The sequence below is a fragment of the Mus caroli genome, unplaced genomic scaffold, assembly GCF_978045245.1.
Source record: "Mus caroli unplaced genomic scaffold, Mus_caroli_1 scaffold_7, whole genome shotgun sequence".
Lineage (NCBI taxonomy): Eukaryota > Metazoa > Chordata > Mammalia > Rodentia > Muridae > Mus > Mus caroli.
In genome coordinates, this window is record NW_028227262.1 from 92,910,112 (window position 1) to 92,929,505 (window position 19,394).

At 41.7% G+C, this 19,394-nt stretch overlaps 1 protein-coding gene across 3 annotated transcripts in view; it reads right to left on the reverse strand.

Moving 5' to 3' along the window:
• Positions 1–6,959: 6,959 nt before the first annotated feature.
• Positions 6,960–19,394, reverse strand: part of Itprid1 (ITPR interacting domain containing 1) — a 155,755-nt gene continuing 143,320 nt past the window's right edge. The window contains exons 12-14 of one of the 3 annotated variants that reach the window (XM_085840597.1): positions 12,602–12,729; positions 11,863–11,977; positions 6,960–10,162 (exon numbers count right to left, since the gene is read on the reverse strand). In XM_085840597.1, the coding sequence (XP_085696723.1) occupies positions 9,812–10,162; positions 11,863–11,977; positions 12,602–12,729 (594 nt within the window). In that variant the 3' untranslated portion in view covers positions 6,960–9,811. Of the gene's footprint in view, positions 10,163–11,862; positions 11,978–12,576; positions 12,730–19,394 lie in introns of those variants that run through there. The other 2 variants (XM_021165730.2, XM_085840598.1) reach the window with 2 other exon arrangements.

Consider the following 19,394-nt stretch of genomic DNA (forward strand, 5'->3'; position numbering starts at 1 on the left):
GCTATGTCATACCCCTTTCCCCAAGGCTCGTGGATACTTATGGAAATGGTGTACATAGATCATTAGAGCCAGTGGTGGTGGGTGGCCTATAAAAAAACTGTTTTCCAGATGCAGCTAGACACTCACACATATGAACTCAGAGCAGTTGTGACAGTTTACCCCAGAGAAACTTCCCAAAATGATAGGAGAGGTGGAAACAATGTCTCACTGCTAGGTGAGTATCTCCTGTAAATTAATAACTGCTGGCAGAAGAGGAGTTGGTGTTTTTTAAGGCCATTACCTCTTATAGGCCAACTACTGGAAGACCAAGAGCATATAGGCAGCACATAAAGAACTTGGTAGGTTTGGGGGGAGGAGAGAGGGGGGAGAGAGAGGAGAGAGGAGAGAGGAAAAAGGAGAGAGGGAGAGAGGGGAGAGAGAGAGAGAGAGAGAGAGAAGAGAGAGAGGAAAAGGAGAGAGGAAAAGGAGAGAGGAAAAGGAGAGAGGGAGAGAGGGGAAAGGGGAGAGAGAGAGGAGAGAGGAGAGAGAAAAAAGGAGAGAGGGAGAGAGGAGAGAGAGAGATTGAGAGAGAGAGGAGAGAGAACAAAAGGCTGGCTGAGCAGAGAAGAGGTTTGAGAGGGAATGTGATCAAAATACACTGTGTGATATCCTCATGTTTTAGTGAGAAGGTTTGCATAAATAAACAATAAAGGGACTGTGCTAGCTGGACTTCAGGGTATAGTCCCATCACACTTGCTCTCCAAACCCAAGAGTGTGGTTTGTGGCAGGTCTGGTGCTGCCAGGGTCCAGTGTCAGTACTTAGGCCTCTAAGTTAAAGTTAGAGGCCTAAGTTAGTTAAGATGCCATGCTGCTTAAAATGGCCCCTAGCTGCTGTTACAGCAGAAAGCCCAACAGACCAGAGTAGCAGGGAGAGCTTCTTTCTTAGTGTTTTCCTCCTTCAGCTGTTGCTGTGTGCAACTATTCTCTCTCTCTCTCTCTCTCTCTCTCTCTCTCTCTCTCTCTCTCTCTCTCTCTCCCCCTTCCCCTCTCTCTCCCTCTCCTTCTTGCTTTTCTCCTCCCCCTTCCCTTTCCCTCTCCCAGTCTCCCAACCCACCCTTTCTGCCTAACCACCCTCTCCCACCTTTCCCTCCTTCTCTCTCCTTTCCCCTTCCACCCTCCTCTACCTCTCCTTCCCTCTCTGTTCCTCTCCCTCCCCTCCCCCTCCCTCTTCTTATCTTGACAGACATACCTCCCTGGATAAGTCAATCCCTCCAGGAAAGACTCTGGCCCATTTCTTCACCCTACTTTGTAAGCTTTCTGCTTTTACTTTGCTGTGAAACTTGAGATTTTTGATGATAACTGTTTGCTTATCACAGCTGTTATCACAATCTCCTTAGAGATTCTAGCAGGTTCAACCTGCCTGTTATCTGCCATCTCCCCAAATCCAATGCTTTAGGTTTTAATAAATAAGCATATACAGCTATCCTGAGATTCTGGCATACTGTTATTAGCCACCAAGCAGTTAGAATCCCTGGAAGTGCAGGAATGGCTGGCCAACAGAGGAAAGATTCCAGCTTGCTGTTTCTCTTCTGTTTTTTCCTAGAAAGTGAGCAGTGCAAGGACTGGTTTCAAAGTTACCAGGTGTCTGTAGTGCTGGGTGACCTTATATTCTCAATGGACCAAGAAAAGAAAGGTCTTCAGTTTCATGATTTGAAATAATTTTTTATGTGGACCATTGTTTACTAAATTGTCACAGATTCAGATAGGAAACATCCCATGTAAAACATGTGTTCTTCCAATATTTTAAAAGTGGACCAGTTTGCCAGTGAAGAATCTCAAAATGGTTTTAATTGGTATTTCCCTGATGGCTAGGGATGGTGAATACCTTTTAAATATTACTGAACCATTGTGTTTCCTCTGAGAACTCCCTGTTCAGGTCTACATCCCACTTTTCAACTGGGTTGTTCATTGTCTTTTTGTTAGTTTTTAAGTTTTATGTATATTCTAGATACCAAGCTGCCATCAGATGATTAACTGGCATAATTGTTCCTCTTTTGTAGGCTGCATCTCAGTCAATTCACAGTTTTCTTTGCAATGAGAAGCCTTTTAATTTAATGAAGTTCCACTTTATTATTGGTATAATTTCTCGGGCAGTCAGATTGCTATCAAGAAAGTGCTTACCAGAACTTACAGCCATAAGTGTACCTACCTCCCGCTCTCTTCCAAAAGCCTCAGAGTTTCATGTCTAACACTGAGATTTTTTTTTCATTCTTCACACACTTTTTTCTTCCATAATTAATTTTTTTGTTCACCTTACATCCCAATCACAGCCCCCTCCCTCTTTCCCTCCATTACAAATCCCTCTTCTCATTATCCTTCCCTTTGAGTACCACCTGACCCTGGGACATCTAGTCCCAGCAGAGCTAAGCACATCCTCTCCCTCTGAGGCCCAACCAGGTATTCCAAGTAGGGGGTGAGGGATCCAATGGAAGGCAACAGAGTCGGACACATCTCCTGCTCCATCTGATAGAGAATCCACATAAAGACCAAGCTACTCATCTGCTACAAATGTGTAGGGGGCCTAGCTCCAGCTTCTACATGCTCTTTGGTTGGTGGTTCATTGTCTATAAATCACCATGGTCCCAGGTTAGCTGACTCTGTAGGTTTTCTTATAGTGTCTCTGACCTCTGGCTCACTCAATTCTATCCTCCACTCTTTCACAAGATTCCCCAAGCTCTGCCTGATGTTTTGCTGTGGGTCTCTGCATCTGTTTCCATCTGCTGCTGAATGAAGCCTCTCAGGAAACAGTTATGCTAGGCTCCTGTCTGCAAGCATACAAGAGTATCATTAATAGTGTCAGAAGTTAGCTTTTCCCCATGGGATAGGTCTCAAGTTGGGCCAGTCATTGGTTGGCCAGTCTCTCAGTCTCTGCTCAATCCTTATCCCTGTCCTTTTTTTTAGGCAGGACAAATTTTGTGGGTTGATTGATGTCTTCCTCCTTCTACTGGAAATCCTACCTGGCTATAGGAGGTAGCCACTTCAGTCTATATCCCCCACCCCAGTAGGAATTTCAGCTAAGGTCACCCATGTAGACTTCCCATAACTTCCCCTATCCTAGGACTTCAGTTAGTCCCAGAGATAGACCCCACTGCCTTCCATTCTCACTCCCAGCCCTCTCCTGAATCTGCCTCACACCAGATTACCATCCCCATACCCTTCTCTCACCCCCTCTCCCACCAAGTTCCCTCTCTCCATCCACCTGCAGTGACTGTTTTGTTTCTGCTTTTGAGTGAGATTAACACATACTCTCTTGGGCCCTCCTTATTATCTAGTTTCATTGGGCCTACAGATTGTAGCATGATCTGCACTTTATGGCTAATGTCCACTTATAAGTGAGTACATATCATACATTTCTTTCTGGTCTGAGTTACCTCACTCAGGATGATATTCTCAAGTTCCATCCATTTGTCTGAAAATTTTATGATGGCTTTTTTTTTAAACAGCTGAATAGTGTTCAATTGTGTAGATATACCACATTTTCTTTATTAATTCTTCAGTTGAGGGGCATCTAGGTTGTTTTCAGTTCTGGCTATTATGCATAAAGCTGCTATGAATATAGTTGAACAAGTGTCCCTGTGATAGAGTGGGGCATTTTTGGGGTATATGTCCAGGAGTGGTATAACTGAGTTTTAAGGTAGAACTGTTCCCAATTTTCTGAGAAACTGCCAAATTGATTTCCAAAGTGGTTGTATAAGTTTGCTCTTCCAGCAGCAGTAGAGAAGTGTTCCCCTTGCTCCACATTCTTGCCAGCATGCTCTGTCACTTGAGTTTGTGATCTGGGCCACTCTAATGGGTAACACTGAGATCTAAGCTTCACTTGGAACTGTTTGTGTTCAGGGTGAGAGAGAAGAGTCAGTTTTCATCTTATACATCCACGTTTCCCAACAACATTTGTTAAATATCCTTTCTTTTCTTCAGTATATGATTTTGGTATTTTTGTTAAAATAAGGTAGCTGTAGGGACATGGACTTATATCTGAGACCTTGATTCGATCTATTGATCAGTGTGTTTGTTTTTGTATCAGTACCATGCTGCTTTTACTATTATAGCTTTGTAGTATAACTTGAAATCAGGAACAGTGACACCTCTAACAGTGTTTTCTTTTGTTGTTGTTGTTTTGTTTTGTTCTTCTATTCACAAAACTTTTGGCTATCCAGGGTCTTTGTGCTAACATGTGTATTTAAGTTTTTAAGTTTTTAAAAATTTATATGAATAGTTGTATTGAAATTTTGGTTGAGGTTGTACTAAATTTATATATTGTTTTTGAAATGATTGGCCATGGGGCATGGAGAAATTCAATTGGTACTGACTAGGATGCTTCCTCCTTGAATGACTAGCTTTAATAGTTTTGAAAGATACTGTGTAGGTGTATGGTACTAAAGGAATTAAGAAAACATCAATAGTCTGAGCCAGATGTAAACTCTGTGTCCTGCAATAATGACCAGTGTGGCAAGATATGGGAATAATCAACTACTTATGATTAGATTTAAGACTTGCTGCACATAAGGAAACATATATCTGGTGCTATAAATCTGGCTAAGAACTTATGGTTGGGAGTTCACAGGCCCTAGGTTTAAATGTACTCTTATGTTTTGATCTTGTTCAGGTTGATTCTTGAGGGAATTTTAGATCATGTAGTTAAAAATAGAGAAAACCTGGTTGGAGAGATGACTCAGTAGTTAGAAAAATCAGTTGCTCCTCCAGAGGACCCAGGTTCAATTTCCAGCACCCACATGGCAGCTTATAACTGTATATAAAATAACTCTAGTTCCAGGGAATCAGACACCCTCACACAGACACATAAAACACCAACACACCATAAAATAAATAAAAATGGAGAAACCCATTCATTTTTCCAATACCTTCAAGAAGTGGATAACATAAATAATCCTTTACATGAAGCTGAAGTCATTCTCTTTAAATCAAAAAGAAAGAAAGAATAAACTCAGACTTCACATTTAGACATTTGCCAGGGAACAACTTGGCCTCTTCTATATCATACTTCTTTGTGTAAATTTTACCCCCTTTAGATTTCAGTACTCAAACCAAGAGCTTTGATTAGAGAGGCTAATTTCAGAAATAGCACTTGGAATTCAAGTCACATATTTTGTTTGGCTGTGTTATGCATGAGTGAAGACCCAAGTTGCAAGATGGAGATAAAGAAAGCAACCTTGACGGTTGTTCTGATCCATAACATATGCACAGATCTCGCAGATTTGTGTAAAGAAATTCACATTTTAGTGCATAGAAAAATATTCTTCAGAGACATGTCCCCTGTTATTTTGTATATTGAACAGATCTTTCTTATTTCTATTCTTTCTTTCTTTTTTTTTCTGTAGAGCATAGCCCCAGTTTTTCTCCAAAAGAAAATAATTTTGCTAACACTGAAAAATGAAGCAAAAAAGTATTTAATGACAAGAGCGTTTGCTCAGGAATTACTGACTCTGTGTTGAAATGTAATTGCTTTCTGTGAAGTGAAATGGAATAATATAGGGCACTTATAAAGAGGTCAAAGAATCAAAGTTATTTCTTCTTGGGAGGAAATATTTCCAGGGTGTTTTCCTGTGGGATGGCTGGTTGTATATCTAATTTCAAATTGGAATTTAAACAACATGTAACAGCTGTAATTACAAGGTTGGCAGATTATTCAAACTGATGTCAAATTTCCTTTCCTGAAAGTCATAGAATGTGAACAGAATCTCAAACATGGAAGCCATCTTTGCCTAACTCAAACTAAGCTCCTCTAGTGTTGCTTTTTTACTAAACATTTTTACTAATTTTTTGAGAAGTTCATAAATGTGTTTTAATATTTATTCTTATTCCCCCAGCTCCTCCAACATCTGCTAACACCTCTTTAGCCCTACTTACAACATTATGTCTTCATTTTGTTTGGCTTTTAAATAACCCATCACGCATAATTTGCGCAACCTATGTACTCCTGGGTATGAAACCATGTGGTTGCTATGCTAGAGACCATGCCCTTAATAAAAACTGACTCTTTCCATCCTAGAAGCTATCCACTGTCCACAGCCCTTCAAGTAGAGGTGGGGATGTATGACTCCTCACTCCCTGTGCTAGAAGATTGAATGACTTTATCTTGTGTGGGCAATCGTGGCCCTTTGAGTTCATGAGTGTGGTTGTTCTCCCAGTTCCTTCATGGCTCCTCTAATCTTTTTGTACTATCTTCTATGATAGTTCCTGGGTGTTGAGTTGGGTATGATACATATGTACCATTTTTGGTTGAGCAATCCGCTGACAGTGTTCTGCCCTTTGCTCAGTTGTGAGTTCTCAAATTAACCACCACCTACTACACAAAGAGACTTCACTGATGAGGTGTGAAAGCTGCTGGAATCTGTGTCTGGAGAGATTCAACTTTAGATATCGGTTCACAGACAGAACAAAGGTTACTCTGGTTGAATTGAGCTCATCAGTGAGCTGCACGTAAGTCCCAAGACTTGACAGTCTGAAAGATAACCATGGTTTTAGAAAATCAGTGTGTGTCAGCCTACACCCTTACTGCCTTCCAAACCTCAGGCAGTTTCGTCCATCTGTCTGTCTGTTTGTCTGTCTGTCTCTCTCTCTCTCTCTCTTTGTTTGTGTGTGTGTGTGTGTGTGTGTTTTGCATACATGATGTTCTGCTCTGGAATTTTGTTGTGGAGATATGTGACAAGACACATAAGTACTTAGCACAGTACTCAGCTAAAGGTGAGATGGTCACCCAATGACACCTACTCCTCTTCCTCTCATCAACCCACTAGTGACAAATAACACTGTATTTACTTACTGAGTCTTGATACATTCCAGGCCTCAGCTACAGACCTGAATAAGAATTGTCTCTGTTCAGTAATAGACGGTGACCTTGAGACCTAGAGAGTGTAGCTTATTAAATACAAATAATTAATCACAGAATTGGATCAAACTTTGTATTTATTCCCAGAGTCCAGTTGCTTCTTATTAGCAAGCCCAGGACTCGGCATACCTTTTTATAAGTCAGGTTCTTGGTCTTTGTGTTCTTCTTTACTATCAGAGTTTTCCAGAAAAACAAAATCACATGAATTAGAAAAGTCAATGGATACAATTAGTCTGAGACGAAAGGCCTAAGAACTTGGGAATTCCGGGTGATACTTGGCAATCAGTTTCTCAGTCATTTAAGACAGCAAAAGCAGAAAGGGATACCTTGTTTGTACATTGTGCTCCCTTTTATCTTTCTTGTTGGAGAGTTGGGGTCTGTTGCTGACTATGTAGACCTCTTTGGGGACTCCATGTGACATTCTTCATTTAAGCAGTGGGTCTTCATCCCCTCCCTCACAGCTGAAGTCCTATGCCTGATGGATGAAACCATGCACAACCAAATTTTCTTTAAGTTCAAGCTTAGCTCCTCCCACAGTCTAAAGAAGTGCTGCTTCTGCGTTGAGATCACCGTCTTTCCCTGTCTCTGGACATCCCCATTTCTTGGGTATTTGTTAACATTCTTCCTGGGTAAGCTGCTTGGTTCACAGAATCCTTCTCAACAGGATGGATTATGAAGGTAATAATCAGGGACTTACTGATGGTTCCCCCTTTTCACCAATAATAGTAGACATGTGCTGAGCATTTACTCTGTGAGGGATGCCATATTAAACACTGTAACCAATTACTATAGTTACTCTGTCCAGTAACCCTATGTTAAACAATGTAGTGTTTACACAAAACACAGACTTCTCCTGCATACTCTAAATACTTTAAATCATTCCTAGTTTACCTATAGTGGTAACAAAAGAATGTATTAGCTACACAGTAGTTGAATAATAACAATAATGTTTATAATGATATGCGACTGTTTCTTGAATATGGCTGAACTGTTGTCAGTTGAATCCATGCATGCAGAGCCTGTGATATGAAGGGATGTGTGAATATAGAAGGTAGTTCAGAGGACAAGTGTTTCGGATTGACATAAGAACAAACTAGGACATTAGACCATAAAGCAGGTGGCTGCAAGGACGGTAGGCAGTTAGTGAACAAACAGGCAGGAATCACATGCTCACACGCTGCAGGCAAATGTAACTCAAGTCTGAGCCAAGTAAAATATTGAAAGGATAGAAAAGGAGGAAATTTGGGATGTACAAAAGCAATTAGGAGCCAGTTTAGGGCTGGAAGCTGCATCTTAATGTGGGAACTAGAGCGAAGATGTGGTCCAGGAAGTGGAGCAGCAGTAGAAAGGAGAGTGTGTAGTAATTCCAGGGTGTAGAAACATTCTGGGAGCAGAGTGTCCTGGAATCATGGCTCTTAGTTCTCTGACATAGTACTTTTAAGGTTCTCTCCATGACTCAAGGAAACATGACTCCATCAGTGCCTGGCAGTTTGTCAGCTACCAAGGCAGCTCAGAGAGCAAAAAGCTAAGGCATGTCTGTCCCTGGGTAATTGGGAACTCTGAAAGCCATACCATGACAGATCCCAGCAGTGATACAATGACCGACTCTAAGGTGTCAATGAAGGACACAGTGAGACAAGGCAGATGAGTACATCTGAGATTGAATGGCTAGAGGATGGAAAGCTGGGGTTTTGGAAGGGGTTGGTGATGGGGCCATATTATACATACAGATACTGAGGAAAGTTTGTGAATGGAGATCCACATTCTGAGGAAGTACAGTAGTGGATCCAGTGGATCCAGGGGGCAGAGTCTCAGTGAGTCATAGCAACCAAAGCAGGAAGATAAGGAATGAAACAGGCTAAGGGACAGGTCTTGGAAGTAGAAAGTTTCCAAAAGAATGCTGTCTTAGGTTCCTAGCTGGGAAGTGTTCTCTGCTTACCCATTCTCTCATACAAACAAGAAACTTCCTTCAAACACTTCCCGGGATGTTGTTTCTGATTCTTTCATTTTTCATCGGTCTCTCATTCCAGAGACTCATCCTTTGGCCATCCTATCCACCTTCATGCATCCCCCCTGCAGTAGGAGTTATGCTGTTCCCACAGCTGAATGGAAACAACTGGACAACTGTTGCCTTTGACTTGAGGGCTACAGCAAGCAATAGACTTATAACCAGTAGCCTTGTCTCTTTGTGGGCTCCATGGTGGTATCTTTCTGTGATTAGTAAAGGCAGATAGGACCACTGAACACCACATTTAACACTTACAGAGGCTTTCTGTTGCACTTGAAAGAATATATGCTCTTAGACACATGACCATGGTCTGAAGGGACTCAGGTTCCTTACTCGGACCCCTTCTGACTTATCACTCACTGCAGTTGGCAAAAGGCGTGTTTCTATGCTCCAGCCTTGTGAACCTTCCATTCTTCTGATTTCCAGGCTCTTGCACCTGAGTTCTGTAGGGCTTCCATTGTCTTACTTTCAAGTCCTTTCTCATAGGTCCCTTTGTTGAGACCCTTTCTTCCCAGTTTAGAAAGTGACTCTCCCACAAACTGCCTTATGGAAATAGCATGTATTCGTTGTCTTGTTCCCCTCACGTTATCTAACTCGTGATGGAAAGACATTCTGTCTTGCTCACAGATGCCTCCAACATCTCCAAACATGCCTTCCAGATACCTGATCAGACTCAGATAATTATTTTTCATAAAATAAGGTCACATTGTCTTTTTATTGATTTTTCATTGTAGATACATATGCATGTTTAAACATTTCGCATCCTCTACTAGGACACATGCTCTATCAGGATAGAGATCATATGCTACTCAGTGACTATAACATACCTCAGCCAGTTACATAGTGGGCGCATGCAATCAATGAATATTAAAATATTCAGAGCTTTTAGGCTACATAGGATTTGGATTCCCTTGTTAAAGCTGCTCTTGGACATTCCATTTTGTACAAAGATCATCAAACCCACTTTGGTCTAACAGAGATTTCTCTCCAACATGACTGAGTGAAGGACCCAGACCTGATTCTGCCCTAGCTGGTGACTGTACAGATATCCCTTCTCTGGTCTCAAGGTGAGAGGGACTAAGAGCAACTGGCTGAGTCATTCCAGAGCAGGGAGTCCACTGGCCACTACTGGCAGGAATGGTGGGATCATGGGCCACAGCGTGGGTTTCAACACATGATCTCTGGCCATGCTTTCCTTCTGTCCAGTTGCATTGTGGCAGATTGGCACAGTGTTCAGGTAGCTCCTCACACAGAAGGTCTAGCTGCTGAAAGAAAAGACAAAATGGAGTGTGTAGAGAGCAGGACAGGAAGATAGGGGCCATGGTGACATGCCACACTGGTTAGTTCTTTATCAGCTTGACACAAACTAGAGTTATCTGGGAAGAACATCCCCAGTTAAGAAAATGCCTCTAACAAATTGCCTAAAAAGAAATGTGGGAGGGTCCAGGCCACTGTGGGTGGTGCCACCCCTGGGTATGTGGTCCTGAGTTGTAAGCAATCAGGCTGAGCAAGTATTGGAGAAGAGAAAAAGGCAGTATGCAGAGATTCCCCCATAGCCTCTGCTTTACTTCCTGCTTCTGGATACCTGACATGAGATACTGCTTTGGTTTTCCCTGATAGTCAACTGTAATTTGCAAGGCGAATGAACCCTTTGGTCTCCAAGTTGCTTTCAGCCAAGGTGTTTTATCATAGCAATAGAAGATAACTAGGACTCATGGGGAGAAATGTGTGGGTCCAGGAATCTGAGCTGCTTTCCATAGAGAAAGGCAGGAAACCAGATATCACCGAGAAAGTCCAAATAGCTCACCAAAATAATATATTTGACAAAGCATTTTACCAAAGGCAATAAATAAACTGCTTCCTTAGGGAACATGAGTTCTCTTCACCTCTCACTCTTAACCCTAAACAATATCCCCCAGGAATTGATCTTACAAGTTTGCTCAGAGAAGAAAATTCATGATTTTTTACAACTTCTTTGTATATGTTTTAATTATGTACATATCTGTTTGTAGTTGTTTAAAGGTCAAGCAAAGGGTATTGAATCCCTTAGAGGTGGAGTTACAGGTGGTTGTGAGCTACTAGTCCCAGATGCTGTGCACTAAACTTCTGCAAGACAAGTGCTAACTCCTGAGTTACTTCTCTGGCCCCTTCTGTAAACTTTAACTTTGTTGTGAGCTGCTCTCTTTGAGCAATGCTAAAGAGGGGGAGTTGGCTATTCACAACTTTTAGCAGTGTAACTTGAGAAACACATAAATCCTATATGTGCCTACTAAAACAAACCTAAATGGGACTCTCCACATGTGAGCATGTCTTACTCTTTCCCCACATGTCCCCCAATTAACTCCTGTAGTTAAAATCTGTGCTAAAAATATCTGTAATAGGCTCAAATTGTGATTCATGCTGCCTGTCTTGGAATTGTTCTCTTTGATGAAGTCATGAGTTCTGCTTTTACTTGAATGGAGGCCCTAGTGGGAAAGAGGGATGCTTCAGGTTACTATAGGCATGTGGAAAACACAGAGCAGAACTGTTCCTCTGTGTCCACTGCTAGTGACAGAGACCTGTCACATTTGCACTAAATAGACCTGCCAGAAAGGTATTTATGAGGCACAAATGTTCTGCAATGGGCTTTCCAAACCAGTAGCCAAGTGGAGTGGTGAGCTAGCTTATGTTGGCTAAGTAGGCCAGATTCAGTATATTGGGATTCTTGTTTTTACATGGATAGGGTTAATACTACTTCTTCCTCCTTTGAATGGCAGGAGAAACCTTAGAGTAGCTGCAAGCCTGAGCCAACCAGCACTTGACAGGTCAAGGTCAATCTCCAGATGTGACCACGTAATATGTAAGATTATAGTCTGAAACTGTCCCACCATTGGCTTCTTATTTGAGCAGCTCTCCTGTGAGTAGTAGGCTGGGGACAGTCACACTATGCATCCACTCTGTGTCCATTCTCTGCCACACCCCTTACCAGTAGGATCCCTTCTTTGATTTGCCTGGCTCTGTCTCCTAACTGAAAGGCCAGCTCTGCCACTTGCTGCCTCAGGGCTTCTCGTAAAGTCTTCAGGTACTCAGCCTCTTCCCTGCTCGAAGACAATAGAAAAGAAAACTTCAAAATCATCACCAGTTAAAGAGAAATCCTACTGTGGTATAACTTATGTACCACATTTACCTATCTCAAGATGATATAAATTATTTGTAAGAAAGTTACCAAGTTGGGTAAGGATAACCACCATGAAACTCTAAAACATGCCGTCTCCCAAATAAGAACACACAATACTCCCCAATAAGAACTTTACTTTAAAAACCTATCCCAACAGCCATAGGCAATAGGTGAATGAATTCATTTTGGTGATATTTTCCACCCCTGTGACAATAATGCACATTGCTAAACTCTGATACCTCTCTGCACAAGTCCCATTCCCATCAATTAAAGAAATCCTGCTGTCCTTCCCTGTCTTCTCATCTGATTGCCCCTCTTCTGACCTTCTCAAATAGCCCCAATCTTCAATAATGAGGGTACCCATCCCATGCCGGCTCTCACGGTCTCCCACTGAGAAAGCACAACTAAGGCCATGAAAGCAAGGAGCCAGCCGATTGCTCATTAGCCCTGCTCCATCATGCTCATCTGGCCTGCCTGCCCTGATTACCTCCCCTTGCTCCGGGTGTGTGGTCTGGTACTTACTTTTATGCTTGCCTTAGATAATTACCTTTCCTCTTCTGACATGTCCCTGGGATAGAGTGCCTGCTGTCCCATGAAGTGCTGCTCGATTTCCTCTAAGTGCTCCCGGAAACTCTGGCACACCATCTTCATGGTTTCCATCTCATAGACTGTGCACTGACAACAAAAAAGAACAACCTGAGAAGGGTGAACTTTCTGCTAACATGGCTGGAGGAGTCTGCCTTTCTTCCCATTTGGAATGCACCCTTTGCAAAGAAGCCCAAGAGCTAACATTTAGAAGAGACCAAGGAGAACCAGGGCATGGCTTGGGAAGAAATTAGAGATTGTATTTGACCAATACGAAAAGGGAGCGGTTGCTGAGTGGCACTTGGGTGAGAATTAATTATATTCATGGAAGCCCAAGCTAGTCCTAGATGATACAGAGATGCAAGGAGGTGAAGAGAGAACAGGAAAAATCACCATAGAGCAGACTTACACTTAGAAGAATGAAGTCTCCTTTAATCTTGTTCAGTGTTGGTACCCAGTACCCCATTACTCTTAGCATCAACAACATTGAATACATTTACTTATATATATATATTTGCTCAAAATTTTGCTTAGGATTTTTTCCCTAGTTTTATCCATTCTTAACCACAGTTCTTGAGGACAGAAATCTACAGAATCCATTTTCCTCATCAAACAACACCAACTGAGAGAAATGTTAGGCATCCATGCTCTCTAGGAGCTAGAATTAAGACTTGAGCTCTTCTTGGCCCCACTCCCCATACTAGTCTTCAATGCTTGCTATCTATTGGTGTTCTTGATTCAATATATTATTGCAACCTAAGAGCTTTGAAATTATCCACAGAGAATAACTCTGACCTGTAGTGAGTTGACCAGACACTTGGCCATGGCCCTAGGATGACTAACATCTAATTAAAGTGATTGCCTAAGAAAGCTCAATGCTGCCAGAAATCTCTCTCTCTCTCTCTCTCTCTCTCTCTCTCTCTCTCTCTCTCTCTCTCTCCCTCTCTCTCTCTCTCTCACACACACACACACACACACACACACACACACACACACACACTACTGTTGCCCCTATTTGCATGTATTTAGGAATAACCACCTAATGTTGGGGCCTTGTACTTGGAAAAACATGGTTCTTGCTCTCATCAAACACTGATTGCCTGTTAGTTCTTCATCTAGAGGTAAGACCATTTGTTTTGATTTTTTTTCCTCCATAAATGCTATCATATAAATAGCTGAGGTCTTTGTAGGTCTTGTGCAGGCAGCCAGGTTGTTGAGAGTTTATGGGTGTAATGTCCTTGTTATGTCCACATTGCCACACAGCTGATATTTCAGTCTCTGGTTCATACAATCTTTCTACCCTCTCTTCCGTGATGTTTCCTGATTCTTATATGTAGGGTTTGTACTATGGATGTCCTGTTTGGGGCTGTGTGTGTGTGTGTGTGTGTGTGTACCACTAACTCTCTGCATTTTGACTGGCTGTGGATCTCTCTAATAGACTCCATCTGCTGCATGAAGAAGCTGATGTTGAGTGTCAAGCAGTGCAGTGTGTAAGCACCGCGGGGAGGCAGGCACAGCAACACAGACTCCAGCCTTCCTTCTTCAGGACTCACAGCAGCGAACACTCATGCTGTACAGACCAGAAGTGTCTTTCTTAAGGACCCGAGAGTCATTCCTATGAATTGAGCTCAAACTAGAAGTCTCTGTGGGAGGATAGGATTGTGTGGGCTTTGGAGAAGTAATTCAAATGAAACCCATTGGACTGCCAGGCCACAGAACCCACCGTCCTCTGCCTCTGTTTCTGGAAAGTCCAAGATTTTTTTTAATTACTTATCCTCAAAATTCCATGGTCAAGATCATGGCAGCTTGTTGGTTACTGCTTTACCTAGAAGAGTTTAAAATACAGCCAGCTTACAAACACATCTGTCCTTTTTCCACTTTCTGCTGAACAAGCTTCACTGAACCTCTGCTCTCCCTCTGTCTGTCTGTCTGTCTGTCTGTCTGTCTGTCTGTCTGTCTCTCTCTCTCTCTCTCTCTCTCTCTCTCTCTCCCTCTCCTTAAAATGCCCATAATACTCCTGCACAGATCAAAATGAAATCCAGTTCTTTCCTTTACTATTGGTTCCTAAATCAAACCTGTTTTCACCATGTTAATTGATGTCCTCTGTGTATCTTTGAACCACTGAGCCTAGTTTATCTGGGGGGCACTTTTCCAATCTCTGATCAGCTTTCCCCTTGTTTTGTAATCTGTATGGGATGATGACCCAGAGGCCCAGTGCCACCACCGACCTGACTTTAAGTGATATTAATGCAGGAGGATCTCTAGCTGTCCCTACCAGACTCCTTCCAGATCACTAGAAGCTGCTGGCTCCTGCTTGCCCACCTTCTCTCCTTTCCTCTTAACACAAGTCTAGTGCTTTACAAGCTGCAATGTGTCTAGCTAAAAGTCTGGATTCCCCAAGCTTCTCTGACAAAGCTTATAGCCAAAGAATGGAATCATAGAGGATGTTCTGAGCTTTCGAGAAGCAATCTAAATGAGACTTATTTGGCTGCTGGGCCATGAACTCCATCACCCTCTGCTTCGTTTTCTGTACCATCCAATAATGTTTTTCATCTTTATCCTCAAAAATCACATGGCCAAGATCATGGTCACTTTGTGATTATTATTTGACCTAGCCATTTCATAATGGGAATATTAATCTAAGACTAATAGTTTGACATAAAACTCTACATCATTTTGTTTAGAATTAATTCATACTGAGTGATGTATTTAGTTTTAACATGAGAGAACCTGAACCAGCTGGGGGGAGTCTTGGACACATACTGATGTTGGTAAGAATGCTTACTATATTACTGAATTATGACTCGTAAAAATGCAAACGATCTTGGAGTGCAAAGTGTGTAGACAAAAACTCTTTGATGTCTGTGTCTGTAGTCAAAAGCGCTGCTCATATTTCAAATTCACACCACCTAATTGATCTTTTCTTTCCCAATATCTAACGAAGTCGCTGCATGGAATGAAGCAAGATCAGACAGCATGAAGAGGCACCTGTCCCTCAGAAGGAAGCTGGTCAGGGCTTCAAGGCAATTCGGGTAACTACTTCCAAAGACCAAGGAGCAGCAAGGCCAGGCCATGCAGCACAATACTCAAGCAGGCTGAGCATCATTAACGCTGTGTTTCAAGGCTCAGCTCGATGTGTGTGGGTAACCCTCTGAGACTGCATGGCAGGAGTGTGGAGGGAGCTTGGATTTGGAGACTGCTGATGGCCAGCTTGTGACTTAAGACTGCAGTGCTGTAGAAAATTCTGAAGTGCTGCCACCTCCTGGTTATTTAGAAATACACAATTTAGTCTAAGTACTAGAAAAAATTAAATAATTAATTAATTAGTTAATTAATTAATTAATTTCAGAATAAAGCAAACCCTGGCAAGGATAATAACAGGGGTGTGTGTGTGTGTGTGTGTGTGTGTGTGTGTGTGTGTGTGTGTGTGGTGACATCTCTGTCTTTTTGTCCTAAGTAATGTCTGGGTCAAACCCACAGGGTCTGTTCTACTGGTGAAACCCATTAATCTAAACTTCAACAAACCCTATTGTTGGAACAACATGATGTACTAACCAGAACCCCGGAGCTCTTGTCTCTAGCTACATATGTATCGAAAGATGGCCTAGTCGGCCATCACTGGAAAGAGAGGCCCATTGGACTTGCAAACTTTATATGCCCCAATATAGGGGAATGCCAGGGCCAAAAGAATGGGAATGGGTGGGTAGGGAAGTGGGGGGCGCTATGGGGGACTTTTGGGATAGCATTGGAAATGTAACTGAGGAAAATATGTAATAAAAATATTAAAAATTAAAAAAAAAGAATAGCAGTATAAAAGCAAACCAACAACATGAGCTTTCACTTTCTGATTGACTCACATTTTTAAATACTGCAAAATTTCTATTTTTAAACCTAAGCCTATACATACAGATTTTTAATACTCGGGAATCTTATTTTAAGTATGGAAATATGTTTGGCTTTGACTTAACATATCTTAATTAAACTATTCCCAAAATTTCATATGTACAAAGTTAATTATATGAACAAATCAGTTCTCCACTAAGAAATTATTGTTATAAAGTACACATAGGAATCTAATCATATCAACAAACCAGTCTTCTAGGTAAACCGGAATATCACAGAACGAGCTGTGGGTTTCTCTGTAGTGTCACACACCATGGGGGAGAAGACAATAGTGGGCAGGGAAAGTTTTCTCAAGTCAAGATTTTTACATAAAATTGCTCTGACTTTCAACATCTGCTCTGAGTGCCTGTTGCCACCCATATGTTAACATCCATATCTGTCTACAATCTTCATTTTGCCCATGACCTAGTTTCTGTTTACTTTTGTCCTAAATAGATTTCCTATCCCATTGGGTTTAACTTAAAGCCACATTGCCTGCAGAATCCTTTTCCAGGTTTTACAGGCCCAGCCAGGCTCATGCACAGCACAGGTCCCTTTCCTTTTCCACTCTTCAAGTTTCTTGACTAACCCCCTGCTCTTCGGCTTATCTACATGTGTGTGCAGATGTGTGCAGGCACGTGTGTGTATGTGTGTGTGTGTCTGAAAACAAACACACATTGTAAGTGTATGTGACCACATGAGTTTACTGTTCCCATTGAATGTGTATTTCTGAACTCTTAAATTTAAAGGAAGAAAAATACATGGCCATCTAGTAAAACTGTGGAATATCCACATCAGCCAAATCAATTACCTTTGTATTTTCTGTATAATTACAAATTCTTTTCTTGTTGTGGTTACGTGTGTCCATGTTCATCTACAGGTAGGTGTGTGTGTGTGTGTGTGTTTGTGTGTGTAAGCCAGAGGTTGACATTAAGTATTACTTGTCCCTTATTTTGGGGACAAGCTCTCTAGATAAACCTGTAGCTTACCTATTCAGCGAGAATGGCTAGCCATTAAGCTCCAGGGGCTCCATCTATTTCCACACCACCACCCCAGCACTGACCTCCAGGTGCTTGTGCCAGCACACATCCTGGTTTTTATGTGGATACTGGAGCTACAAACTCAGGTCCTCATGCTTGTATAGCAAGCACTTTACAGAGCCATCTCCCCGGCCCCTGATAATTCCAGACTCTAGGAGGATGAGAGCTAACACATCCTGGGGCAAGCAGAGAGATAGGAAAGCTCACACTCAATAGACTGATACTGACACCTCCATACCAGTGTGAGGATGGCGATCCTACACAAAGGATCACAACAACCTTTCTATGCTGTAGTGCCAAATGAAGCAGAGCATCTGTTTCCAGGCGCCAAATCATTCCACACAGCTAGAATCATGTAAGTCCAAGGCCCTTCCTGATCCATACTCAGGGAAACCCCTGACCCAAACTCAGTCTCTATCACTATCATAAGCAGCATCCTTAACTTTGAGCCAACTTTGGGTCCCTATGCCTGAGTTTCTCTGGTCTCCTCACATTGACAGTTATTCTCAAACACAGTTTGATGCAGTTGTCTTCTACATTCTGTTTACTTTTACATGTTTACTCTTTTTCTTACGCTGCCAAGAAAAATATACACTATTTTTAATTGGTGGGTGTGATGTGATCAGAAAACAGATTTAGTATCCTATCCCACCATCCTGATTACCAAATGACATTGGATATGTCTCCAACGACTTTCTCTCCTGAAAATGTTAACATAATTTAGATTGTATTCTTGTTATCTTAAATAAAACATAAGACTAAATATCATTTTATTTATAGTTTTTTGTAAAATTGATCCTTGAGATGAGGCTTCACTATGTAGCCTTTAGCATTTGCTATGTTGACCAGACTAACCTTGACCTGGTGATGATCTTCCGGCCTTAATCTTCTGAGTTAGGGCATTACAGAAATGGGCCACTATAACTGAACCAGGCTCTCATTACAGAAATGGGAGTACTTATTTATATGATCTAACTGTCTGTCTAGGATCTCAAATAGCACCTTCTTTAGCTCACTTTCATGTCTGACATATTAGCATAGAAACCACATAGTCAAGTAAGTGCTTATTTTTATTTTTCTAGGGCTGTGGTTTTCAGTATGGACAACACTGACATATTAGACCAAAGAGTGATCTGTGGTAAGGCTGCCCTTTGCGTGTACAGTAGCATGCTCAATAGCTTCTCTGCTCTGTATCCATTTGTTGCCAGTAACACCCACTGGCCTTCCAGTTGTAACAAGTAAAGTGTCTCTAAAGACTGGCAATGTCACCTGATATGAGCCAGCGTGGGGAATGGTTCACAGGAGAACAGTTCCTTAGAGTACTTATAACCTCGCAGTTAATGAGTGTGGTGGTGATTTTTCTGTTCTCCTAGATTTTATTTTATTTATTTTGATATTGAAATTTGAGGTACCTAGGCATTCCACCTCTGAGCTGTATCACCAGGCCCATTCTCCAGGATTTGGTTATTTTAACCCCAGGATCCTAGATACACATCAACCTTTGCCCTTTTCTTCCACTGAATAAGATACCCAGAGTTAATTACAAAGCCTAGATGAATCTTTCTATGAGTAATACAGCCTTTATTTTGGCTCATTCTTAAATATTCTAAATTTCTGACATCTTGCCATCTGAAAATTAATTTCTAAGTTTTTGTTAGGTTTATGTAGCGTTCTATATGTCAAAACTTCACATGATGATTTCCTTTATCTTTCACGCAATCGCTCTTATACAGGTTTAGATGTTTTAAAATTGGACACATCTTTGCCTAAGAATTTGAGTTGAGACTCACCACTTAGTGGTTGTAAAGTGCTGAAAGATTACCTAAACTCTCT